Source organism: Gadus chalcogrammus, chromosome 4, assembly GCF_026213295.1.
Source record: "Gadus chalcogrammus isolate NIFS_2021 chromosome 4, NIFS_Gcha_1.0, whole genome shotgun sequence".
Lineage (NCBI taxonomy): Eukaryota > Metazoa > Chordata > Actinopteri > Gadiformes > Gadidae > Gadus > Gadus chalcogrammus.
The window spans coordinates 4,531,434-4,558,840 of record NC_079415.1 but is presented as its reverse complement, the minus strand read 5'-3'; the positions used below and the strand labels follow the sequence as shown (position 1 = coordinate 4,558,840).

General features: G+C 46.8%; 2 protein-coding genes across 5 annotated transcripts in view; both read right to left on the bottom strand.

Moving 5' to 3' along the window:
- Positions 1 to 4,712, bottom strand: part of LOC130380673 (HMG box-containing protein 1-like) — a 10,130-nt gene extending 5,418 nt beyond the window's left edge. The window contains exons 1-7 of one of the 4 annotated variants that reach the window (XM_056587953.1): positions 4,676 to 4,712; positions 3,764 to 3,866; positions 3,329 to 3,425; positions 2,151 to 2,343; positions 1,600 to 1,759; positions 888 to 987; positions 201 to 310 (exon numbers count right to left, since the gene is read on the bottom strand). In XM_056587953.1, the coding sequence (XP_056443928.1) occupies positions 201 to 310; positions 888 to 987; positions 1,600 to 1,759; positions 2,151 to 2,343; positions 3,329 to 3,416 (651 nt within the window). In that variant the 5' untranslated portion in view covers positions 3,417 to 3,425; positions 3,764 to 3,866; positions 4,676 to 4,712. Of the gene's footprint in view, positions 1 to 200; positions 311 to 887; positions 988 to 1,599; positions 1,760 to 2,150; positions 2,344 to 3,328; positions 3,426 to 3,667 lie in introns of all 4 variants that reach the window. The other 3 variants (XM_056587950.1, XM_056587951.1, XM_056587952.1) reach the window with 3 other exon arrangements.
- A 206-nt stretch (positions 4,713 to 4,918) lies between these two features.
- pik3cg (phosphatidylinositol-4,5-bisphosphate 3-kinase, catalytic subunit gamma) lies at positions 4,919 to 26,439 on the bottom strand. The gene is made up of 24 exons (XM_056587949.1): positions 26,246 to 26,439; positions 25,524 to 25,736; positions 24,550 to 24,721; positions 23,838 to 24,100; positions 23,146 to 23,232; positions 22,699 to 22,799; positions 21,487 to 21,656; positions 20,675 to 20,862; positions 20,283 to 20,390; positions 19,900 to 19,984; positions 19,111 to 19,615; positions 18,398 to 18,496; positions 17,747 to 17,882; positions 16,085 to 16,150; positions 14,977 to 15,120; positions 13,630 to 13,711; positions 12,846 to 12,949; positions 11,583 to 11,729; positions 11,188 to 11,278; positions 10,074 to 10,204; positions 7,898 to 8,009; positions 7,383 to 7,540; positions 6,176 to 6,257; positions 4,919 to 5,956 (listed from the first exon to the last, which is right to left on the bottom strand). The coding sequence occupies exons 2-24, from the start codon at positions 25,731 to 25,733 to the stop codon at positions 5,757 to 5,759; spliced, it is 3,441 nt and encodes a 1,146-aa protein (XP_056443924.1). The 5' UTR covers positions 25,734 to 25,736; positions 26,246 to 26,439; the 3' UTR covers positions 4,919 to 5,756.
- Between the last annotated feature and the right edge of the window lie 968 nt (positions 26,440 to 27,407).

The following is a 27,407-nucleotide window of genomic DNA, read 5'->3' as shown; positions in this document are numbered from 1 at the left end:
TATCATCAGTATTGCAGTACTGCCAAAGTAGTAGTGGTAGTAGTAAAACGTGGTAATACTAGTATGTGGTAGTAGTAGTAATAGTGTGTGTGTGTGTGTGTGTGTGTGTGTGTGTGTGTGTGTGTGTGTGTGTGTGTGTGTGTGTGTGTGTGTGTGTGTGTGTGTGTGTGTGTGTGTGTGTGTGTGTGTGAGCTGCTCACCTTCAGCGCGCCCCCCTTCTCCGGGGGCCCAGCGTCGTCCTCAGCAGAGACCAGGTCCTCCACGTCCTGCCAGCCAGACCGGGCCCCGCTGTGGAACCGGACCCGGGTCCCTGACCACACAACACCCGTCACTACGGCGACCCTCCAGGGTATTTATACCGGGGGCTGCTTTTAACCCCCCCGCCCCCCCCCCGGACACACACGGCCCTTGTGCTGCGTATCAAACCCAAGGCGTTTTGAAAGACCGAACACAACTTTATTGATATGAGTAACAATTTAACTTGTAATAATAGTTTTGGTTTACCGTAATTTCCGGACTATAAGCCGCGCCTTTTTTTCCCATTTTTAGATTCTGCGGCTTATATAACGGTGCGGCCAATCTAGGGATTTTTACAGGTCGTCCACTCGGAAAATTAGTATTCGAAGCTTAAATCAGTATTCGGGAGCTTCGTTGTTTTTTTTCCACGTACGTGACGTTACCAGAGCGAGGGAGGCAAACTATAAGCGTCAGCGACACCAAGCCGAGAAGCGAGAGAGGTGGAGGAAGAATAGATATCTTGTTTCCCTTTACTTTATAACACAACATTAGCGGGATCTCGGGATTATAAAAGACCGAAAATGACACTGATTAGGGGCAACATGTGATTGTGGGCGGGGTTAATTCGATTTTCTTGGGGGTGCCTGTACCTTTAAGAAAACAGTGCCACGCGGTCGGAGGCCAGGAGTGGCTCCAGCCCATGTCCTCATCGTCGGACGGCGTGGAGCGGGTGGACACCTCATTGCTTTTCTATGGAGGGACACACATGACCTCGTAAACCACAAACACAGCTTCTCTATGGGGACACACAAGACCTCATAAACCGCAAGCACAGCTTCTCTATGGGGACACACAAGACCTAATAAACCGAAAACACAGCTTCTCTATGGGTATGGACAAGACCTCGTAAACCATACAACCCATTATATATGGGGACAAAGAAGACCTCATAAACCATAAACACAAACTCGTGTGGGGACATTCTTTATCCTGCATTATCCCGCTATATAATCGACACCCTGATATTTGAAACCATTTAGCTCGATTCCCCCCTTGAATTTAGGTTGCACTTGGCTCTTTCAGACGTAACTATTCTGATTGGTCCTCAGGCTCATATGTTGCTTTAAATAAAAATGTCTGCTAAATGCCCTAAATGTAAATGTAAATAGAACATATCCACTACCTTCAATGTCACTGTCTCAAACAGAAGTAGTAGTGGTAGTAGTCAAACGTGGTAATACTAGTACGTAGTAGTAGTAGTAGTAGTAGTGGTAGTAGTAGTAATAGAGTAGTAGTAATGCTAGTAGTACTAGTAGTAGCAGTAGCACTAGGTAGTAGTAGCGGTAGTGGTGTGGCTCTCACCCTGGTGCTCCTGCGGCCCCTTCCCCGGCCTGTAGGGGGTGCCGGGTGGCTGCTGGCCCAAGGAGAAGGAGAGGGAGGAGGAGGAGTAGGAGAAGTTGGAGGAGGTCTGGCGTAGGAATGGAGGCCACAGCTGGCGCCGAAGACGCGGAGGGGAGACGGGCTGTGGGAGAGGAGACATTATGAGAGACGCAAGAGGTATTGTGATGGTGTGTTCTAGAGTGTGCTAACGGGGACTAGCACTGGTATTAGCATCCTAGCAGTGACACCGGGCTTGCCCTGCTGGCAGTAGAAGTGATAGGGTTTACTTTGCTGATGTGTGTGTGTGTGTGTGTGTCATCAAGTGTGTGTGTGTGTGTGTGTGTTTGTGTGTGTTTGTGTCTATGTCATTATGTTTGTGTGTTTGTGTGTGTGTGTGTGTGGGTGTGGAATGTGGCTGTGTGTCTATGTCATTACGTCTGTGTGTGTGCGTGCGTGCGCTCATGTACGTCAGTACGTGTGCGTGTGTGTGTGTGTGTGTGTGTGTGTGCGCGTCTGTGTGTGTGTCTCTGTACCGTGGGGACCCCTGCAGCAGTGGACTCTGGGGCCCTGTGGCGATGTGCGCCAGCTGGGTCAGCCAGTGTGTGTCAGGGGGGCCGGAGTATGTCCTGTTCTCCCTCTCCAGGTGGGACACGCCCCCCTCCACCTGATAGGCCGGTGTCTCCGTCGGGCCCTCCGCCTGCACCTCCTGCAGGGCCGGGAGGTCGTCTGAGGGAGACACCACATCCAATGAACTACAAACTCGTGGAGCACCAATGAACTACAAACATGGAGAACCATTGAACTACAAACATTGAGAACCATTGAACTACAAACATGGAGGGTAAGATGCCTCCTCATAGATCTCATTATTCCCGAATCATAGATCCACCTGCCACGTCCTTCATGTTTTGAGGGGGGTATGTGCTCATGAACTGGTTTTGGGTAGTTTATTGTCATGGATTTGACTGACAGGTAAAGGGTACCCCCTACTCCTGACGTAGAAGCTATGTTGTTTCGACTCCCTGCTGAAAGTTACTGGGTATGATTCCCGACGGTCTTTGAGCAACATGCCTAACCCCTGCTCATAGTCTAAATAATAGAAAGAAAATGATAGATGGTATTTCTAAATTTAAGTATTATTATGATATTATAGACATCATTTTGTAAAGCAGCATTTTTATTATTATATGTGATAAAAGATTTGACCAGAATAGCACTGATAAAAAATATTGAACGACAATTGAATGTCGCTCAATTCGAGTTCAGTTCACCCTATGTTACCCAGAGTTCAGTTCACCCTATGTTACCCAGAGTTCAGCTCACCCTATGTTACCCAGAGTTCAGTTCACCCTATGTTACCCAGAGTTCAGTTCGCCCTATGTTACCCAGAGTTCAGTTCACACTATGTTACCCAGAGTTCAGTTCACCCTATGTTACCCAGATTTCAGTTCACCCTATGTTACCCAGAGTTCAGTTCACCCTATGTTACCCAGAGTTCAGTTCACCCTATGTTACCCAGAATCCAGATCACCCTAAATCACCCACAGAATTCAGTTAACCCTATATGACCCAGAGTTCAGTTATCCCTAGATTACCTCCAGTTTAACACCCATCGTTCAGTTCACCCTATACAACCCTAAGGAAACCTGTAGATCTTCTTCCCAGTCGCACTATAACAAGCCTTCTCCCCTGTAGCTGTTTTTTTACATACCATACTCCATGTGGCTGTCACTGGTGGGAAGGAGGCGTTCCTCCGAGGGGAGCAGGCCGTCTGTTTGGTTCCCGGCCGTGTCCATCATCTTCGACTGCTGTCCAGAGTAAATACCCCAAGAGGTGACTAGACTGGTAGAACATGATTTATGCAGACAGGGTCATCTCTAACCCTAAACCCACACAAGGCTGTAACACTCATGCTCATGCCCTCCAGTCTTCGGAAAACCATGAGGAAAGAAAAAATGCTAAAACCTTACAGATGTCAAAGTTAATGTAAATTATCTTTTTTAATTAAAATTAAAAAAGAATTTACCCGGTTTAGCAGATGCTAACTTACAGTAATAAACTCAGCCAATCAGCAAAAGGCCAGATCGCCGTTAACTGGCGATGAGAAAGAGTCTTTGGACTACTGTTTCCTCTGCACGGTCGATACCTGAAGAATCCTGGTCTTCTGGCTCACAGGTTGCTTGGTTTGTCTTAACCACCTCCCAGACCACCATGGGACAGGAACAATATTTAATGCTCTCCTCCAGGTGCTGTCGGAGGCATTTGTGCAGGCCCACACATGCGACCATACAAAATCACACACGTGCACAGACAGCAGAGAATAAACGTCACAGATCTGCACAGACAACCTGAAACATTGTGTGAGAACAATTAATTAACATTAAATGTGTAATAGGTAATAACTGACTTATTGCCTTCACCAACTCATGGAGTTCATACATTCGGTATTCTCAGAATTTAGCAATCGTGTCATTTCGAGCTGCGCACGCAGCAGGCCTTGTTTATAAACTTTATGTATTCGCGCATGCGCGATGGGAGTCCATTCATTCGACGCTTACAATCGAACGACAATTCTTTGGAAATAAGTGGTAAAAAAATCGAGTAAACACGTCCCGAAGCGAACGATACTTTCGAACATGGTACGACGGTGTTGTACTTAAAAGGGATAACGATGACATTCGTCGGTTCTCGAACAACACCAATGTGAAAGTATAACAGTCAGGAAACAAAGCGATTAAACACGTCGACAATATCACGGTTACGTCAACGGTGGACGTCAACGTTAACCGTTCTGGCGTCGAAAACACCTATTATGTTATTTCGTAATTAAACTAAACGAATTCTGTCCCAATACGACAATACTGCGCGTCTTGCGTAAGCGGTTACAACCCAAAAAAAACGTCAACAAAAACACGGACACAAACTTCGGACACTTCGCCCACCGTTTAACGAAGTAACACAAGCCGTCACTGAGGGTTCACGCCGTCCCTTTCACTCTGCCACACGTAAACGATTCATTGGAAAGATTTCAATGAACTTTTTCTCTCTCTCAACTTACCAAAACAATCGCCCCTCGACTATAGCACGGGGAAGGTCTGAATATTTCTCCCCGAGCGATTCGGTTGGCGGGCTGTCACGTCAATCATCGGGTTCTGCCTCGCCATTGGTCGGAATGGTTCGCTGTTGTTCGGTTTAGGTCGGACTACAGTGGATGAGAAATACAGGCGGCAGTAGACCCTTTAAAACCAGGACGAAGCCCCCTCAATGAAATACACGAATCACAGTAATAACATAGTAATGACACATTGAATACAGCCTTAACAAGACTGTCATTTATTTTGAAAAAATAATCTTATATAGGACATGGAGTGCAACAGACAGACAATTTGAAACATCCACAAAAGGCAGTGACTATTGAGTAACCCTAACCCTATCCAACTGCCATTCAACATAGGCCTATTGATTTGGCAGAATTCCCCTGATTGTCACAAAATGATTGTCACAAACACTGCAAGATCTGCTTGTGTCGTCCAATCAACCAATAGAAAATAACAAAAGGTCTTGTTTATGATGATTACAGTGAAGATAATCGGATTAAATCATTATTTGGATTAATTAAGTCATTGGTTTATGTAAAAAATAAATTGCCAGACATTCAATCTGATATTGTATGATAAGATCCAACTATAGAATATCTGATTATCTGATGTTTGATTGAATTGACGTGTACAGTTAAGAGATATAAAATGTCAACATGATATTACATAATACATATGACATAATAATATTATTAAAGATATTCATTCACAGGAGCTTGGCATATGGTAATAAATTAGTTTGATGGGTATGATATGTCCTGAGTTTACATTGGGCGGGACAGCTGTTTCACGTTCATTCAAAGTGATGTCATAAAGTAAACAACAACAGCAGCAACAACGCACATACACAAATTTCCGACGTTAAAAAATGTCAAGCTCTCCATGACCCTCTCTAAACAAACCTTATCAGCTCAACTGATGAAAAAAAAAAAAAAAAAAACATAGCAGGAATCTGAAGTTTATAATATATAATATAATTAGCCGGCAAAACACAGTTCTTCGCTGATAAAACGTACAAAACAAGGTACGATGTAAGGAGGTTTACGTGGAGCGTTTCTCCACCCCTTGCTTGATGCCCAGTACCAGGTGAACGAACCAGTTGATTTGCACCATCCAGCCCTTCTCCCTGCAGATCTCGATCTGCTCCAGCAGGTGGCGCTCTGCCTCCTCCTCACTGCGGCCCACCGTCAGCGCTTCACGGATGTAGTCGATGTCCTCCTTACTGGTCAGCTGGGGCATGCCTGGGGGCCGGTACCATGTAAATATACATTCATATAATTCAGATAATTGTTTTTTATAATTAATCAAAATTAATTAATAAAAAAGATGCTTGATTATGACTTCCACTGTCAGTTTTATTCCCTATTGTGTGTGTGTGTGTGTGTGTGTGTGTGTGTGTGTGTGTGTGTGTGTGTGTGTGTGTGTGTGTGTGTGTGTGTGTGTGTGTGTTGCGATCGCACCAGTCATGAGCATCATGGAGAAGAGGATGATGAGCTGGTTGGTGTGATGACGAAGAGCGAGGTAGGCCTTCACACATACATCCTGAGAGAGAGAGAGAGAGAGAGAAATTCATTAGTTTCTAATTGTATCATGTTTGTTAACCGTGATTATGAATAAATGATTGCATCATCTCTCCAAAGAGTTTAGCCTGACAAAGGTCAAAGTTCACCCTCCCATGTTGATCAGGGAGTCTTAATCAATGTGTATCTGCATGCCTGAATGGGTGTTCGTCTCGCTGAGTGGATTTGCATTGTCACGCTGTTCATTTGCATGTATTCTGTATCTGAACCAACTAATGCTAAACCCTTTAATTAGTCTAAACCCTCAACACATACACAATGTTAACAAACAGAATTCAATGTTTTTTGTGCATGTGTCAATTCTAAAGCACACTCAGCCATCTTTATATACGTAACCCCCCGTGTACTGATTCCTACATCAGTTCTGCACTCTGTCCACCACACTGGGGTTCTAAGAAACTAGGTCATGCAGCAATTCCTCTCCTGATTGCATGCTTTGATTTGTTTATTCGCAGCCTGGCTTCCGACGAAAAACGGCGGCTCTGCTGGATGACTCAATGCAAATCGGAGACCTATTTAAGGAGCGGGCGATGAGTGCCGAGCAGAGGAGAGGAGAGGCCCTTAAGGGCTGATCAGTGTCTCCTCAGTCCTGCAGGGCCCATGTTTATGGACCGTAGCCATCCGTCAGAGGGCCCGACGGAGACGCCAGCCTATCAGGTGGGAGGGGGCGTGTCCCACCTGGAGAGGGAGAGCCAGACGTACTCCCGCGCCCCGACACACACTGGCTGACCCACACAGGACCCCAGAGTCCACTGCTGCGGGGGCCCCAATGGTACAGACACACACACACACACACACACACACACACACACACACACACACACACACACACACACACACACACACACACACACACACACACACACACACACACACACACACACACGCACACACAGACGCCCACACACACACGTACACACACATACACACACAGACACACACACACACACACACACACACACACACACACACACACACACACACACACACACACACACACACACACACACACACACTGACATATACACACACTGACACACAAACACACAAAGTTCACATTCCCGTGTTTCATTCCATGTCCTGGCACCTGAAATTTCTGGAAGTGGGGGCTGCTTTTCTTCCCGGCCGTTCCCATGACGTACAGGAAGTCCGGAGTGAGCACAAAGGGAACCCACTCCTTGCTGATTCCCATGAAGCTCTTGTAGTTCCCCAGGATGTGGCCAAAGTCGATGTGGAAGAGGTTCCCTACACCAGGGGGAGGTCTCTGTTATGACACCTGTAACTGAGCTGGTTTAGAACCCAGTTACACCTGTTTACTGAGCTGGTCCTGAACCAGTTAAACATGTTCACTGAGCTTGTTCAGAACCCAGTTACTTTTCATATTTTATTATATTATGAAACTCTTTCTGATTCTGGGAGGATTACATTGAACTGTAGGTTATGAATGAATAACATTTGATTAAAAAACAAAGCTCTTAGATTTAATCCTGCACAAATCTCTTTTAAACAATTTGAGAGAGAGAGAGAGAGAGAGAGAGAGAGAGAGAGAGAGAGAGAGAGAGAGAGAGAGAGAGAGAGAGAGCGAGCATGTGTAGCTGTTACCAGACTCTGTGATCATGATGTTGTCGTTATGTCTGTCCCCAATGCCCAACACATAGGTGGCCACGCAGTAGCCTCCACAGGAGTATAGGAACCTCTCTACCGCCTGCTGGAACTAGAGAGAGAGAGAGAGAGAGAGAGAGAGAGGGGGGGGGGATAGAGGGAGAGAGAGAGAGAGAGACGTAGAGAGAGAGACACACACAGCAAAAGAGACACACACACAAAATAATAAGAATAATAAGGGTCATCAAAATGTCAAGCCAGATGCAACGTAGCCACTTCATCACATTTAACACCTGTTCCTGCCGCAAATAGAATCTAAAACACAACAGACAAATTGAGTTAGAGAGCTAGAGGGAAACACGTCACTCTGCAGACAGATATTGCCTGCGTGGGGCTGACTACAAAGCTTAGTGTCGGCAAGCAGGAAACCAAACTGGGAGCTTACTTCCTGTCAGTCTCTCACACTTCCTCTTTAGCTAAAACAGAATACAAATAGTAAAAGAAACCAGAGAGGTTGGGTTAGACGAAATTCGACGCCGTTTGTTGACGTTGACGGATTTTATTAAAGCCTCATACATGTTTCTCATTGAATTTGCGTTGCGTTTCTCTCCGTACAGGAGAGTTCACAAACTAGTTAGGCTACGCCCTCCCCTACTCAGTTCTGTTTGCTTTGCATTGGTGGAAGGTAGGGCTTTGACTCTGAAATTCGTTATTCGAATATAATTAGAATATCAAAAAACAAATCAAAATTCGAACGAATATTAGGCAGCCCTTAATATTCGAACCTGTTATGGGCAGGCCAAGAACCCGACGCAGTCTATTTATAATATTGCAATGACCACGGAAGAGGCAGTGAATGAAGTATTGATTAGACAGCGATTTATTAGAAACCTAATAAACCGTTGGAACACACAAGACCGGTAACCATTTCAACGCGGTAAACAAACCTTGCGAAGCCCAATCCAGGTCTTACTGAAGGCATTTAATGGTCAAAATATTGTTAATAAATGTTTGAATATATTCGAATAATAATATTAATAAACAAACAAACTTCGAATATGATTTTTGGGCAAAAGTCAAAGCCCTAGTGGAAGGGAGTAGGGAGAGTGGTTATGTAGAGCCTTCAGATTGGACGGTTTGACTTACATAGTTACCGTCATGTTTTGTATTTTTTTTTTTTACCATTATTGTTTTATAGTGACAAACATTAACACATTTCTCCTACAGGGGATTGATAAAGTTCTATCTATTGAACAGAAAGAAAACACTCGGTCATACTTTACACACTTTACCACAGCGTTGGCCTACTGAATGCCACCGATATATTTTAAGCATTGGACTGAATGCCACATAAATACAAAATTATGTTTTTGCACGTTTGCAACGTTTAAAAGTTCAGGGAAAAGTATATGCCTCTGCTGGTGTTACTTAAGCCAAAAAGCTTTTGATGCAGTGATGTTTCTGAATATGAGTGTTAAGGGCCAATAATGCTTACTATCATACATTAGTCACCATGTCTGGGAAACATTTGTATGCAGTCACACGTTAATACCCCCCCCCCCCCCCCCCCACGGCCGCAGCTGATAAAATCTCACTCTGAACTCAGTTCCAAACTTGACAGCCCTGATAGATCAGACCTACTTAGGTAAGAGCTACTAAGATCAGTCCTACTTAGGTAAGAGCTACTAAGATCAGTCCTACTTGGGTAAGAGCTACTAAGATCAGTCCTACTTGGGTAAGAGCTACTAAGATCAGTCCTACTTAGGTAAGAGCTACTAAGATCAGTCCTACTTAGAGACCTAAGTAGATCAGACTTCCCAAGATCAGGATTTCATCATATAAAGTGTTAGACAACAGACTGTCCAGAATCTCCTCCTTGTTCCTGCATGCACTATATTTTAAGGTGATATATGATCTGATAATATATTTAAAAAGGCACAGTTCTACATAGATATAGCCTTTCATCATTTAAAGTCGGTTCCTTGTTCATGCATGCACTATATTTGAATATGATAAGGAATGATAAGATATATCCTTAGTGAGTGAGTGAGTGAGTGAGTGAGTGAGTGAGTGAGTGAGTGAGTGAGTGAGTGAGTGAGTGAGTGAGTGAGTGAGTGAGTGAGTGAGTGAGTGAGTGAGTGAGTGAGTGAGTGAGTGAGTGAGTGAGTGGTCCTACCCTGTCCTCGTTGACACACTTGTCGCGCAGCCATTGGTTGAGGATCTCGTCCTTGAAGGCCCCCCGGCTGCCCACCACGCTCTGCTGGATGTTGGCGATGGTGGCGGCGTCCTTCACGATCTCTATCATACCTGGGGCGAGAGACACCAGAGGACATGGAGAGAGAGAGAGGGAGGGAGAGAGAGAGACACAGAGGGGACAGAGACAGAGAGACACAGAGGGGACATGAAGAGAGAGAGGGAGGGAGGGAGGGAGAGAGACACAGAGGGGACATGAAGAGAGAGAGACAGGGAGGGAGAGAAACACAGAGGGGACATGGAGAGAGAGAGGGAGGGAGGGAGGGAGAGAGACACAGATGGGACATGGAGAAAGAGAGAGAGAGAGAGAGAGAGAGAGGGAGAGAGACACAGAGGGGACATGGAGAGAGAGAGAGGGGGGGAGGGAGAGAGACACAGAGGGGACATAGAGAGAGAGAGAGAGGGGATGGGGGCGAGAGACACCCAGGGGATATGGAGAGAGACAGGGAGGGCGAGAGACGCCCAGGGGACATAGCGAGAGAGAGAGAGGGAGGGAGGGAGAGAGACACAGAGGGGACATGGAGAGAGAGAGAGGGAGGGGGAAGGAAGGAGTGTGAGGAGGGAGAGCGCCACACAGAGGGGGGGTGAGGGAGCGACAGAGGGAGAGAGAGAGTGAGGGGGGAGATGGACAGAAGAGCGAGGGAGATGTAAAGGGAGGAGGATAGAGTAGGGAGATGTTTATAAAGGTTTACTGCAGGTTCCATTTCGTGCATGCAAATCAGACGCAGCATGTAAACAGACGAGGCCATTGTCCTCATACGTCTAGCGTGACTACATCGGCGCGCATTAATCGACCATTAGGGAAGTGTGTGTGTGTGTGTGTGTGTGTGTGTGTGTGTGTGTACACGGCAATCTGTATATTCAGGACGGTGTGTGCTTGCATGTTTGTTTCCTATTTCCATTTGTAATGTTTATAACTCCAATTCACCGTGGGACCAATCAACTGCCATTCTATTGCATAATATTGAAGTGTAGATAGTCTTTTAACACTGCCGTTGCCCCTGGAGACCTAGTGTTGCCCCGGGAGACGCACTGACCTATCCGGTTGCCCGTGGAGATGCAGCCATAGGGCAGCAGGTACAGGTCCAGGGACTCCGTCTCCCAGATGGACTCCATGATCAGCAGGATCTGACCGGGCGACAGGTGAGAGTGAGTGACCGACGTCACACAGGTGACACTGCCTGCTTTAGGGAGGAAGTTCTCTGAGCTGGACCCGAGGGGGGCGGGGCCAGACGCCAGAGGGGCGGGGCCGGACCCCGGAGGGGCGGAGTCAGGCTGGACCCTAGAGGGGCGGGGCTGAACCCCAGAGGGGGGGGGCGGGGGCAGACCCCAGAGGGGCGGAGTCAGGCTGGACCCTAGAGGGGCGGGGCCGGACCCCGGATGGGCGTGTCTGGACCCCAGCGGGGCGGGGCCGGACCCGAGTGGGCCTCACCTGCAGGATGAGCATGTCCTGGCGCAGGTCGTCCCCGTCCTTGAAAATGATGCCGATGGGGTCGGAGGAGAGGCTGCTGGGGTCAGCCCGCTTGAACTGCAGCCACAGAGGCCTCTTCTTGGAGGCCATGACCTTACACTGCTCTATCTGCACCCACACACACACACACACACACACACACACAGGGGTGGACAGTGGCACACACACACACGTACACACACACAGGGGCATGCACACATGCACGCACACAGGCGCACACAAAAACACAAGCAAACAACCACAGGCACATACACACACACACACACACACACACACACACACACACACACACACACACACACACACACACACCCAGAGTGTCACAATCAAACACACAGACACACACACACACACACCCACAGGGGCACAAACACATACAGACACACGTATGCAAACACACACAGTCACAGACGCACACACACCCAATCGCACACACACACTTGCACGCAAACATACAAGCACCACAGAAACATGCAAACAATATCAACACACACATACAGATAGACACACGTGAGTGAAACGCACACACCCACACACACACACACACATTTGTGCATAAAAAAAACAAGGAAACAAAGACATAGACACAACAAAGACACTGAAACCACAGACCCATTGGTTTTTTACATCCATAGCTCTGTGTATCATAGTGTTACAAATATAACTTATCACTAGAGGATTCTGCTGACACACATCCAAATGCTATCGCCTTCCAACAATGCTTTGCTAAATCCTTAACACTTACTTCCTGGATCCATTAGCTGTTTGACAAATGGATTTGTAAAAATTGAGGAAATAATTACGTCATTTGCTGGCCTTTCCATGACGCCGGAACAAATTAATGAGGATTAATTTGGTTTATTGAATTGGATCTGCAAGGAAGTTCCCTGGTTTCCCTGGGATTTATATGGTAGTAGCTGAACACTAATGCCAGTGCATAGCAAATCAATTGCATTATTTGTCATGGTACTCTTAATTAAATAATACATTAGTTGTTGTGTGTGGGTGTGTGTGAGTCTGTGTGTGCATGCGAGTGTGTGTGTTTGTGTATGTGCATATGCGTCTGTGTGTGTGTGTGCGTGTGTGTCTGTGCGTGTCCGTTTGTGTTTGTGTGTGTCTATGCGTGTGTGTTTCTGAGTGTCTGTGCGCGCGCGCATGTGTATGTGAGACTGCGTGTGTGTGTGTGCATGGGCGCATGCGAGTGTGCCTGTGGGTGTGTCTTACCATTAACGTTCCCGCTCTTAGACCAGGATCGTAAGGGACTCTGAATGTCTGAGGAAGACCAGACGACTGCAGAGCCTCCAGCGTCTGACGCAGCTGAAACACCACTAACACACACACACGTACGCACAAACACACACACACACACACGCACACGCACACGCACACGCACACACAAAGTAAGACAAGAAGATAGACATGGAAAATATAGATTACTGAGACAGACAGACAGACAGATGAAGAAAGACAGACTGACAGACAGACATGTAGTTGGAGATAGACAAACAGTTGGAGACAGACAGGTGGAGGGAGACAGAGGGACACACACACAGACAGACAGACTGACAGACTTACAGTTTGAGACAGACGGATAGACAGAAACCAGACAGACCGACGCCAGAAAGACAGAAACCAGACAGACAGATACCAGGTAGGCAGGCAGAAAGAGAGACAGAAACCAGACGAACAGAAAGACAGGAACCAGACACAAGACAGACGCTAGACAGACAGACAGACAGACAGACAGACAGACAGAAAGACTTACAGTTTGAGACAGACAGATAGACAGAAACCAGTCAGACCGATGCCAGACAGACAGAAACCAGACAGACAGATACCAGGTAGGCAGGCAGAAAGAGAGACAGAAACCAGACGAACAGAAAGACAGGAACCAGACACAAGACAGACGCTAGACAGACAGACAGACAGACAGACAGACAGACAGACAGACAGACAGACAGACAGACAGACAGACAGACAGACAGACAGTGGGGGTGGACCCACTCACCTTGTGAGGACACGTCGTACTTGTCTGCCAGCATGGCCTTCATCTCCCGCGTGACTTTCTGCAGCGCCTCCGTCACCTCCACCTGCACACAGGGGAACGGGGGAGGGGGCGTGGTCATGTGATCACACTTTCACTCACTCACACATTCGGTGGGCTTTTTCAGATTGTTTGTGTTTTGATGTATTGACGGTTTCAGGGGGGTTTGTCTGTTCCAGACGGTTAGATGTGATCTCTACGTACGTCCTCAGAAACCAGCCAAACATGGGTTGCCTCTGTTGGAGTAATGTTGGTTGTTGCTGTGTATGTTGCTGTTTTTATGTTGTTGTTGTTGTTATGGATGCTGTTGTGGTTGTAGTGGTGGTGTTTGTTTTGATATTGTTGTTGTTGTTGTTGTTGTTGTTGCTATGGTTGCTGTTGTGGTAGTGGTGGTGCTGGTTGTGGTTGTTTTGATGTTGTCATGGTTGTTGTGGTTGTTGTTTTTGTGGTTGTTGTTGTTTTTGTCATTGTTGTTGTGGTTGTTGTTGTCAGCGTGGTTGTGGCTGTTGTCGTGGTTGTTGTTGTGGTTGTTCTCTCGTTGTTGCGTTTGTTGTGGTTGTTATTGTGGTTGTTGTGGATGCTGTTTTGTTTGTGGTGGTCGTTGTTGTGGTCTTTGTTATTGTTGTTGTCGTGGTCATAGGTGACCTGCTTTTGGAAGTCGGTCAGCATGGCGTCCCCACAGCCCCGGAGGTAGGCCTCCAGCAGCACAGCGTAGTGGATGGAACGTTGTTATGGATGCTGTTGTGGTGGTAGTGGTGGTGTTTGTTTTGATGTTGTTGTTGTTGTTTTGTCATTGTTGTTGTGGTTGTTGTCGTCGTGGTTGTGGCTGTTGTTGTGGTTGTTGTTGTGGTTGTTTTTCTCGTTGTTGTTGTGTTTGTTGTGGTTGTTATTGTTGTTATTGTTGTTGTCGTGGTCATAGGGTGACCTGCTTATGGAAGTCGGTCAGCATGGCGTCCCCACAGCCCCAGAGGTAGGCCTCCAGCAGCACAGCGTAGTGGATGGAACGTTGTTATGGATGCTGTTGTGGTGGTAGTGGTGGTGTTTGTTTTGATGTTGTTGTTGTTTTTGTCGTTGTTGTTGTGGTTGTTGTCATCGTGGATGTGGCTGTTGTCGTGGTTGTTGTTGTGGTTGTTTTTCTCGTTGTTGTTGTGTTTGTTGTGGCTGTTGTCGTGGTTGTTGTTGTGGTTGTTTTTCTCATCGTTGTTGTTGTGTTTGTTGTGGTTGTTGTCGTGGTTGTTGTTGTGGTTGTTTTTCTCGTTGTTGTTGTGTTTGTTGATGTTGTTATTGTGGTGGTCGGGGGGCCTTGTTGACCTGCTTGTGGAAGTCGGTCAGCATGGCGTCCCCACAGCCCCGGAGGTAGGCCTCCAGCAGCACGGCGTAGCGCTGCTGGTAGTGCAGCGACTGGACGATCTCGCTGCGCAGGAACCAGAACAGGAAGTGACCGATGCGCTTGCTCTGCAGGAACATCAGAGGCAGATAACAAAAAACGCTGAGTCACGCTGGGAGGAGGAACGGACAGACAATGAGGGGAGATTAACAGGGATGCATGAGTCAGGCGTTAGACTATGGGACTTCAAAGTATGAAGCGCTTTAGTTCTGGAAGGAGAGGTGAACGTATTGGATTTATATTTGAATAAACTCAATTCTAAATGTATTCATATATCGTTATATCATGTTGTTAAATCGCATTCAGGAAATAATTAGTCTTATTACAGCCTTATAGTCTAATTTATTTTATTATTTTCAGCAATGGAGAAAATAAGAAACCTGTGAACACGAAAGAGAGAAAGACATGCTGATCATTGATCAGTACATTATCATGTTCCTATTGGTGGAGAGAGACATGCTGATCATTGATCAGTACATTATCATGTTCCTATTGGTAGAGAGAGACATGCTGATCAGTGATCGGTTCATTATCATGTTCCTATTGGTAGAGAGAGACTTGCTGATCAGTGATCGGTACATTATCATGTTCCTATTGGTAGAGAGAGACATGCTGATCAGTGATCGGTACATTATCATGTTCCTATTGGTAGAGAGAGACATGCTGATCAGTGATCGGTTCATTATCATGTTCCTATTGGTAGAGAGAGACATGCTGATCAGTGATCGGTACGTTATCATGTTCCTATTGGTAGAGAGACATGCTGATCAGTGATCGGTTCATTATCATGTTCTTATTGGTAGAGAGAGACATGCTGATCAGTGATCGGTTCATTATCATGTTCTTATTGGTAGAGAGAGACATGCTGATCAGTGATCGGTACATTATCATGTTCCTATTGGTAGAGAGAGACATGCTGATCAGTGATCGGTACACTATCATGTTCCTATTGGTAGAGAGAGACATGCTGATCAGTGATCGGTTCATTATCATGTTCCTATTGGGAGTGTGAGTGTTGGGCGCAGAGCTTACTCTCAGGGCTCTCTTCAGCAGGAACCTGACCAGGGCGCTGTCGTGGTAGGGCTCAAACTTCACAGCCTGGAGGAGACACACACACATGCACACATGCACACACACACATGCACACACACGCACAGATACACACAAACACGCACACAGAGGCACACGCACACACACACACACACACACAGAGAAAAAATATGTAAATCATGGAAGATGAATGCCTGTAGATTATACACAATAATCTATACTCTTCCATGTCTTGAATTTACACGGCATGCAAAGAGATCCATTGTCCTGTCAAACAGACATGCTGTTCAAAACAGATAGCAGCCATTAGCATGTGGGATGGACAGGTTGGCACTGGTAGAGTGTGTGTTCAGAATCTACTTGTAGTCATCCTTAGGCATGACACCTAACCCATGCTTGCTCTTTAATGACCGATAACTTAGCATACATCCACCATGAGCCACTTTGGATAAAGCATGTGACACTGCAAAATGTTGTACATCAGGTGAATAAGGTTTCAAACGATAAATAACCCATGCATGGTGAAGGCGATTTCATTGTGCAAGCACTTTGTTCCTCTCCTCTCGTTTCGGCATCACATGACCTGCGGTGCTCGCAACTCAGCGCTTGTGGGCGGAGCTACAGTTCAGGGAAGGGAGGGAGATTCAAACAGAGGGCGAGGCAGTGGGGAACATGGAAATACTCAAGTGAAGGCAGGGTTTTTTTGCCCTGGTGGTTTGTCGTCCATGAAGACAGGCAACCAGTGTTGACTTGACCTCCTCAGTTTTTAACGGAGAGTGTGTGTTGTAGGCTGTGGCATTCTGCCTTTAGAGTTTATCAATAGTGTCTCTTTGTGAAAGATACCCACAGCAATACGCAGCCGTTAAGATCTTTCCTTCTGATGTGGTTCATTTTGAATTAATTCAAGGACTCATCCAGTTTTGGTTGGGTTTCTTCATGTCTTTTGGAGTTCAAGTTCTATTTTTGTGTTTTAATGAGGCTTTATTTTTTGACTGTTTGTTGTGGACTTTGGAATTCATTAAGACATGGACTTATCTTGACCTACTTGGTTATTCTTTTTAAATTGAGCTGACAAGAACTAGAATATATTAAGATGACTTTTAAAAACTTGTGAAAGATGGACGTAGCAATAGTGAATATTGAGGACGCACTGCTTGTATCGAACTAGGGGGAGTCACTTTGACCGAGAGCAACTACTAACCAAACAACTTCATCGAAAGGAAGTACAACCACTCTGAGGGAAATCCATCACTCGTAGGATGTCAGGATCAACCGTTTGGTTGATCCAGTGGGCTTAACCAACCGGTAGGCCGACCCAGTGGGCTGAAGCAACCGGCAGGCTGACCCAGTTGGCTGAACCAGCTGGTAGGCTGATCCAGCCATCACTCATCTGGGTGGACACTCCCACTTGTGATGTCACTAGACTCGAGGATCGATTTTGACATGGCTTGTAATGGTGGGTCAAAGTCACACCTGGTGGAGGGAGGGAGAGAGAGAGAGAGAGAGAGAGAGAGAGAGAGAGAGAGAGAGAGAGAGAGAGAGAGAGAGAGAGAGAGAGAGAGAGAGAGAGAGAGAGAGAGAGAGAGAGAGAGAGAGAGAGAGAGAGAGAGAGAGAGAGAGAGAGAGAGAGAGAGAGAGAGTCACCTGTACGAGCTGCAGGAGGTACCGGAGCACGTCGTCGCCCCCCAGGGTCTCCAGCTTGCGGACGGCCATGGAGCGGACCTGGGCGTCCGAGTAGTTACAGTCCAGCATCTGGAGGGCCAGACCTACGTCCAGACCGCTGGACGGACACACACACACACACAGGGGACACACACACACACACACACACACAGGGGACGCACACACGCACACACACAGGGGACACACACACACACACACAGGGGACGCACACACACACACACACACACACAGGGGATGGACGCAGACAGGGGACGCAACCATACAGAACCACAGGGGGGACGCACAAACACAGGGGATGCATGCACACACACAGATACACACACACACACACACACACACACACACACACACACACACACACACACACACACACACACACACAGGGTACGTACCCCCACAGAAGGCAAAGACAGTATTGGTGGTGGGATCTTTTGTTGTTCAATGTCCATCATGTTGAATGACGGGTGTGTGTGTGTGTGTCTGCCTGTGTGAGTGTCTGCCTGTGTGTCCGTGTTGTGTGCGTGCGTGTGCATGTACCCGTGTGTGTGTGTGTGTGTGTGTGTGTGTGTGTGTGTGTGTGTGTGTGTGTGTCTGCCTGTGCGTGTGTCTGACCTGCTGTCCCAGGCGCTGCTGCGCTCCAGCATGGCGTGGGCCGCCTGCACGTCCTCCTGTCGCCCCCAGCGCACCGAGGCCAGCAGCTTGGGGTAGGCCCTGAACACACACACACACACACACACACACACACACACACACACACACACACACACACACACACACACACACAGAGGGGTATGCAAACGTTAGCATAGCGATCAGCAGCAAGGACATATGCTATCGTTAACGTAAGAATCCACAGTAATGAGGTATGCTTAGCTAACACTAGCATAAGGAGGAACAAGAAGGACATATGCAAACATTAGCATAAGGATCAACAGCAATGACATATGCTAAGCGATCAGGACATATACCAACACTAGCATAAGGTTAAGCCAGTATTTATCCTAACATTAGGCTAAGAAGAAACAGGGAGGACAAAGGCTAACATTAGCCCAACGATAAAAAATGAGGACATATGCTAACGTTAGCCTAAAGATAAACAATGACTACACATGCCATCGTTAGCCTAAAGATAAACAATGAGGACATATGCTAACGTTAGCCTAAAGATTATCAATGAATAAAAATGCTAACATTAGCCTAAAGAAAAAAAACGAGGACGGATGCTAACGTTAGCCGAAAGATAAACAACAAGGACACATGCTGACAATAGCCTAAAGATAAACAACGAGGACGGATGCTAACGTTAGCACGGGGACCGAGCGTACCGGGGGTGGCGCATGCACTCGTGGCGGAAGTGCCACAGCAGCTCCTTGTCCTCGGGGCTCAGCGGGTGCAGGGGGTCCTTGGCCAGGATGGCCTCAAACTGCTTCCTCAGGTGGTTGGGCATCTCCCTCTGGCCCCGCTCGCCCCCCGGCTCCCCGCCGTCCTCTCCCCCCGAGTCCCCACATCCACCACTACTGGCTCCTCCACCACCAACACTGGCTCCTCCACCGCCAACACTGGCTCCTCCACCGGCGCCCCCGGAGTCCCTGCTCTTGGGCAGCACCACGGGGTAGCAGTACTTGTCCAGGGACACGGCGACGGCCATGGAGGAGGTCTTGTCCGGGTTGGTGGCCGAGGTGAGCTTGTCGGCGTTGACGCTGCTGCTGCTCTCCTCGCCCTTCTCGGGGATCTTCCACATGTGCAGCACGAACTCGCCCTGCCGCAGCAGCGAGCGGTGGTCCACCAGCAGCAGGTTGACGTAGTACTGCAGCCGCGTCTTGCTCTTGCCTGGATGGATGGACGGGTCAGAGCAGTGGTGGTACATTTTTTGTTATTTTTTTGTTCCTGATTGGTGAGGTCCCCCAAAGCCCCCGCCGTCTACCTGTCCTTGTCCAGGGTCTACCTCGACATGTGTCGATGGGGGAGGATTGTGTAGGGGGCTATAGGGGGTAGGGGTACAAGAGCTGACCTCTATCTACTCTTCATCATGGTTCTTGAAGCGCCTGCGGTTAAATGCCAGTCAATAGTGAAGGGTGCATTCTGGGCCTTCTGGGCCTTGTCAAGGGTCTCACCTTCAGCAGTGCTTCCTGCTCCAGGACTGTCCTGGTAGCTGGAGCCCTTAGAGGTTGTGGGCGGAGCTGTCTTCCCACAGGAAACCTGCGTCAGCCAATAGAATCCAAATGTCAACCAATAGAAGCCAAGGTCAACTTCGAGAATGGCGGCGTAACACCATACTGAAGCCGAAAGTAGGCATATCTTCTGAACTATCGTGTGTGATTGTGTTGAGAGCTGACTGCATTTACTCCTTTCCATAATACCACTGTTTCTGGTTATATCCATTGACCATAACTCTTTAAAATAGTATGCTATGTCTGTTATCGCATCCAATATGATGGACGGAAACATGCCTCCAACTGGTAAATGTGTAAAGTTACTGAGTAACTTTAGACCCGACCTGTAGGTTAAGGCGCGCTCCCTTGGGCAAGTCTCTGATCTTGATGTCAAACTCCAGCCAGGTGTTCCAGAGAACCTCCTCCATGAAGGGCTTGGAGGTCGTCCTCTCCTGCCAGACCCAAAGCAAACGACGAATCAATCAACCGGGTAAAACATACTAGTCTAGAACGACCTACATACTGTAAGACAGGCATCAACACTGTCAGGGTTCAGGGTTCGATTCCCAATGGGGCCACCCGTTTTATATAAAAGGTTTCGATAAAATTATTTTAAAAAAAATGGCATATAATGAGCATAATCAACGGACAGATGATATTGAATATTTTTACTGAAATAGTATTTTGAATGAGGAACAATGGATGTGCAACCAGGGCTCAGGTACACCTAGCTTACCTGAGCTAGCAGCTGCTGGCCGTGGAAGATGCTGGCCTCTATGTAGACCGTCAGGTCGGGGTTCCTGGGCAGCAGGGGGATGTCAATGCCCAGGACCTTCACCCTGAACTTCCTGTTGCAGTCCCACATGGAGATGGTGAACACCCTCTCGTGGTCCTTCTCGTCGATGGTGAGCTGCTCATGGGTCCCTGGGTAAGGACATGGGTATTTCAAATTGAAGTTACACCAAAGAGTCTACTTTAAAACGCTCTTCAACTATCTACTTCACAATGCTACACACTACAACGCTCTACCTTACAACACTACACTCAACAACGCTATACTTGAAAACCCTCAACTTTAAAAAGCTCTACTTTACAAAGCTCTTCTTTACAACAATCTACTTTACAACACTATATTTTACAACGCTCTACTTTAAAACACTACTTTACAACCCTCTACTTAATAACCCTCTACTTAACAGCACTCTCATTTACAACTGTCTACTCTATAACGCTGTAAGGTAGATTGTTTTACAACACTCTACTTTACAGTGCTCTACTTTACAGCCCTCTAATTTACAAGGCTCTTCTTTACAACAATCTGCTTTACAACACTCTATTTTACAACGCTCTACTTTACAGCACTACTTTACAACTCTCTACCTAACAACGCTCTAATTTACAACTCTATTTTACAACTGTCTACTTTACAACACTCTACTTTACAACTCTCTACTTAACAAGGCTCTACTTCACAACACACCACTTAACAAGGCTCTACTTTACAACCCTCTAGTTTACAACCGTTTCCTCGGGGCCTCTGGTGATTACCTGCCACTCCGGTGCAGTCATCCACCTGGGCCCAGTCCTCCTTCTGTACCTGGTCCAGGTCAGTGTCTGGGAGTTTCTCCAGAACCAGGTGGATCTCCTCCCCATTCTTCAGACACCGTCGAATCCAGCTGAAGTCCTGCAGGGGTCGGTCCCCGTACAAGTACTCCTCCCTGTACAGAACCAATACTGGTAAGATAAGTGGTCCTCCCTGACAGAACCCAGAGTGGTTACAGAACCCAGATTGGCAGAGAACCCAGAGTGGTGACAGAACCCAGAGTGGTACAGAACCCAGAGTGGTGACAGAACCCAGAGTGGTTAAGGAACCCAGAGTGGTTAAGGAACCCAGAGTGGTTACAGAACCCAGAGTGGTACAGAACCTAGAGTGGTTACAGAACCCAGAGTGGCAGAGAACCCAGAGTGCTACAGAACCCAGAGTGGTTACAGAACCCAGAGTGGTAACAGAACCCAGAGTGTTAACAGAACCCAGAGTGGTTAAGGAACCCAGAGTGGTACAGAACCCAGAGTGGTAACAGAACCCAGAGTGTTAACAGAACCCAGAGTGGCAGAGAACCCAGAGTGGTACAGAACCCAGAGTGGTAACAGAACCCAGAGTGGTACAGAACCCAGAGTGGTTACAGAACCCAGAGTGGTGACAGAACCCAGAGTGGTGACAGAACCCAGAGTGGTTAAAGAACCCAGAGTGGTTACAGAACCAAGAGTAATTATTCAATTCCTCCTCCCTTTACAGATCCCAGTGATAACCTCGTGAAAACTACTAAGGCCAATATGTTGTAATATTTACTTATTTTATTACCCTGGCCTATACTAACTGTTTTTAATAAAGTGAGCGTGAGGTTAAAAGCCGTCTCACTGTATGAGAGTCAAAACGTTGCCGTGACAGACAGAGGTAAGCGGTGGTAAACTATTCAAATGTCTCTTCCAGGAAGCGTGATCGAGAGAGATAAGCGTGGGAACATAGTTACAAGACAAACACGATCAGAATAGACTGAATGTTTCCTTTCTCAATGTGGACTGCCCTGCCTGACTTATCAAAGATGGCAGAAATAGGTTGGTATGGGAAGGGCTTATTACAGATTCTTTCAAATAAAACCTAAGAAAACACAGTGGTTTGTTCCTTCTGTGCATCGTCCATGTAGTTTGTTTAAACATTAAGAAACTGTAGCTCACCCAGCTTCAACCCGTTTAACGTACCTGCCGCACACTCGTAGAACGAAATCCGACTCGCACACATCGTCGGGGATCCCCACTAAAGCCCTCTTATTGGCTGTCTTGGCAAAGACACTGGCCAATACCTGAGCAGGATTGGGAATGAGAAGATGATTGACACGTTAGCGCTAGCCTAGGGTGAACCATTGGATTTGAATTGCATTTTATTACGCTTGTATACCCTTCACTTTAGATGACTGCATTGCTATAGCAACACTGGGGCGATCATACACACAGTCACTGCAGTTTCAGTTCCCTTTTATACTGGACTTAAGGACTCCTTGACGACAACGAGAACCATTTCCCTGTTTGCTTTCACGTTGGCCCACGGCAACGCCAACGGCAGAGCCAACCCTGCATTTCATAATGGGTGGATTTCCCAGAGCCAGGCAGCATGCCTTATAGTAATGGTGGGGTCCATTCCCCATTTACCTGTTCAGGTGTGCTGTCGATGGACACCTTGATGGTCTGGCTGGTGGTGAAGATGTGGATGACAACCAGGAGGTGTCCGTTCATCACCTGTCACATGAGATTATAGTTAGAGATAGAGTTATAATGCTCTCAGTCACCACTAACTAGCAAGTGCTAACAGCAGTGCTGTAGTATAAATAATAACAGTAAATACAATTGGATTTGTACAAAAATGTGTCTTTTAGTTTTGTTGCAAATCTGTGTCAAAATATGTAGACAGCTTCATGCTCTGATTGGCTGTAGGTCTATACAATTGCATCAAGAGATTTCCAAAGGGCGGAATTAACTCCACCCCTTAGAAATCGGGAAGAAAAATCTCCTCCTAGCATGAGTGTCGAGGTGTCCTTGAGCAAGAAGACACCTAACCCAAACTGCTCCCAACGAGCTGGCTGTCGCCTTGGGTGGTTGACACCGCCGTCGGGTGTGTGGACGTGTGTACGAAACGTTGTATGTTGCCTGGATGAAAGTGTCTGCTAAACGACGTGAATGTTAAATGGAGATCAGAAATCGGAAATGGAAATCAGAAATGGAAATCGGAAATGAATATCGGAAATGAACTGCAGATCGTCCAGACAAATACGCATCTGTGAATCCCTCCATCACGACGTCAGGCCTCTTGAGTCTAGTATTTCCCCCCCCCCCCCCGCCCTGACCTTGCTCAGCAGGTGGTCCCGGAGGGGCCGGTCCGTCCACCAAGGGTCCACAGCGTACAGGCGAGGGTCGCGCTCCTGCAGTTCGTTGCGCCGCGGCGTGAGCAGCTTGCGGCGTGTGAACTCCAGCTCGTCGTCGTGGACGTTGCTGACGTCCGTCACGTCGTAGCCAATCAGCTGGTTGAGGAACCGCTGGTAGCGGAGGGCCTCGTCTTGCTGGGGGGGCCGGAAGACCAGCGAGATCCGGCCCACGTCCTTCTTCAGCGCTGGGGGGGGGGGGGGGGGGAGCACACATAATTAGAGATTTGAATTAAAGTCAAAGTCTAAGTTAAAGTCTGCTTTATTAAAAGTGTCATCACATGTAACAAACATACAAAGGAATCGAAACAATGTTTCGCACTGTCCAACGGTGAAAGGGATAAAGTGCACAGGCACAACAGATAAACCTCAATAGATAGCATATGGAACAGACGATATTATTTCATTGGATCATAACAACAGCAGACTGTTAGAAACGTCACCTAAAATGACACAAGTCATAAAACTATTACTTTGTAATAAAGAGTGTGACTAAAGCCATAGGAGAAAAAAACAAAACAAAGGCAACAAATAAATAGAAGCGCTAAGCTAAGCTATTTTATCTTGGTGCTAGCTTAGCTTGATGCTAGCTTAGCTTGATGCTAGCTAAGCTCGATGCTAGCCCCCTGCCCCCTACCTCTCCAGTAGCGGATGCAGTCCAGCGTCTGGAAGACCTGGTGCTTGTCGTAGATCTCGCACAGCGTGCCCTTCTTCATGTACAGCAGGATGCAATGGTCTGGGGAGAATTTGTGGTAGAAATCTGGGCTGAAGTTGGAGGCCACGGCACGGAGCCACACCTGGGCTTTCACCTGGGGGGGGGGGGGACACGGGGCAGGGAGGGGGGTGAGTGGGGGCCATCTTTAGAGGAACGGTGATGGAGTGGAACACGAGATTTACATCAAGGTTGTTTAGTAGACGCTTTTATCCAAAGCGACTTCACATAAGTGTGTTTGTCAGAAGAAAGAATCTACAATATATCGCTGTCGGTACAGTAAGGATGTTCTTGGACGTAAAACATACAATAAGTTTGTACATTAAATGCAAGGACGCACATTCGTACAACCTTGTATTTATGCTGTGATCTAATAACATGAACCAATTTCTGAACTAAACTTATCTGCTGATTTTTTTTGTTGTTGTATGTATTTGATTTAATAAGGGCCTAGCTAACTATCCATAACCGCCATAATATGTTCTGTCCATTGTGTGTCTCAGATAGCTTACTGGTATCTCTATATAGCCATTGATCATTCATATTTGATTGTCTAAAAATTGGATTGATTGTCTAAAAAACGATGGAAACATCCCAAAAGGAGAGAACCAAATCCATTGATCATCAGTTCTACTAATTATCCATCCATCCATCCATCTTCTATCAATAGCAGCATCAATCCATGATTAATCCAGACGAATTAACTCAATCCATCGATCAATCAATTTTATATCAATAGCAGCATCAATCCGTTATTATCCAGATGAACAAACACATCAGATCATCCATTGATCTTCAGTTCAACTAATAATCCATCGATCCATCAGTCCTCTATCAATAGCGTTATCAATCTATTTTTTAATCTCGATTAATTAGCTATTTAGCTCCGTTGGGCTCACCTGCTCCACGGTCCAGTTCCCGGCCACCTCCAGCAGAGTGGTGTGCGGGCTGAGGCCGTTCTTAGGCGTGGTGGGCAGGATGAACTCGATGGTGATCTGGTCCATGGCGCTGAGGGAGGCTGAGGTGATGCCCTTCCTCCTCCTCCTCGTCCTGCTCAGAGCGCCGCAGTCTTCCTCACCACTCGCGGCACAGATCGTGTGTGGGTCCATGGCCTTTGGAATGTCAACATGTGCACGATTAATATCCAGTATAACCGCATTTGAATCTGGATTTGACTAAATTTAACTTCTAACTTTTATGAGGTAGTGGCATTGCAAATGGTTGATGTCATTCAATGCTGAACTTGAGGAATTAGTTTGAGGGGGATTAAGAAAAGTTAATTTTATATTTCGTACAGACAGACACACACACACAATCGGGGAAGCGAAGCTGAGAAGCAGGAAGAGACATCGGCTACTGACAACACCTCTGTTTCAATAGTCTCTCAAAACCCTGTTTCTCACACACCCATGGGCTGAAATTAATGGAAAGCCCCATTCATTTTCAGAACAATTGGGTCAAAACTGTGTGTACGTGTGTCGGCGTGTGTGTGTCTGTGTGTGCGTGTGTTTGTGCGCGCGTGTGTGTCGTATGATCGCATATAACGGTCCTGTGATAATGACATAGTGTCATAAGTGTGTGTGCGCGTGTGTCTGTGTGCGTAAAACTTTAGCCAACTCACCGCTGAGCAGAGACATCGATGGCACCAGAACCCGGACGATGGGGTTAAACTGAACCATTTAGGATGAATCCTTGGAGAAACAGCTCTTTTGAAGTGCAGTTCACCCAGCGGTTAGTTCACTCTCCAGAGTAACAACTTGTTGCCGCCCGTCGCACCCCGGGCTGCAGTCCCGACCGCCCCCTCCGTCGTGGTTCCTCTTGGCCGTCATGTTTGTAGTTCTTCATTCCGACCTCCCCAATGGACCTACCCCGTTGTGGTTCCTCTCGGTCTCCATGGTTGTAGTTGTCATGTTTGTAGTTCTCATACGGATGTGCAAAACTGTACGCGAATGTAAACAACAGGAAAAGTTTTGATGAAGCAATAATATCAGCAAGTGCTAAATAAAAACGTATCCCCTTCAGTATGTATCTGTTGGTTTTGGGTAGTTTATGGATTATAAGGCTAGAACATTTAAAATATGTAGATTGTCCTACTATGCATTCGTTTGAGAACCTATATAATTAGAGCTCGTTTTAAATCTATTTTACGAGGGACTTTATCCGTGAGATGATCAGATAGCCAAACATTTGACATTTTCTAGTTTTATTCTTTTGTTGTACTGCAAAATGTCGCCCCAAGGGGGTGCTATTGCCTATAGGCCTATTGCTACCCAAAACACCTATTTGTATGTTCTTGAGAGTTGTAATTATACATTTATATATATACAATTATAATAACTTGACCAGTCCATGGATTAAAATAAGATGATAAAAATGTTATTGACAATAAGGGGTATTTTTTCAAGGGGAATGTTAAATATGAGCTTGTCGTTTTTCTGTCACCTGTAGGCATCCTATTAATAGGAGTGTATCTTTTGAACCAGATAGCAGTATCCCCATGGCTCCCACCGCTAATATCCATGTCCTTCTCCCTTCCTTAACGCCCTCTACTCTCCCACCCCCCTTCTCCCCCTCACCCCCGTCCTCCCACCATATCCGCCTCCCCCATCTCACCTCCTCATTCCCATCCCAACGTCCCCAGGAATAAGCGACAGAGCATCGGTGTGACTAAAGAATAATCCGGAAGATACTGTTGTGGTTTTCATTGAGAAACCCGTACGGTTGTATGTACAGTAATGGTGAAGGCAGGGCAGGATTATGGATTATGGAGATGATCTCTGCCT

Excerpts from the sequence above, each read along its gene's own strand:
- pik3cg (XM_056587949.1), bottom strand. The coding sequence starts at position 25,733 with ATGGACCCACACACGATCTGTGCCGCGAGTGGTGAGGAAGACTGCGGC. Across the intron at positions 21,657-22,698 it reads GTTCTACGAGTGTGCGGCAG|GGAGGAGTACTTGTACGGGG; the intron begins GTACGTTAAACG and ends GGTTCTGTACAG. Across the intron at positions 19,985-20,282 it reads GAGCGCGCCTTAACCTACAG|GTTTCCTGTGGGAAGACAGC; the intron begins GTCGGGTCTAAA and ends TGGCTGACGCAG.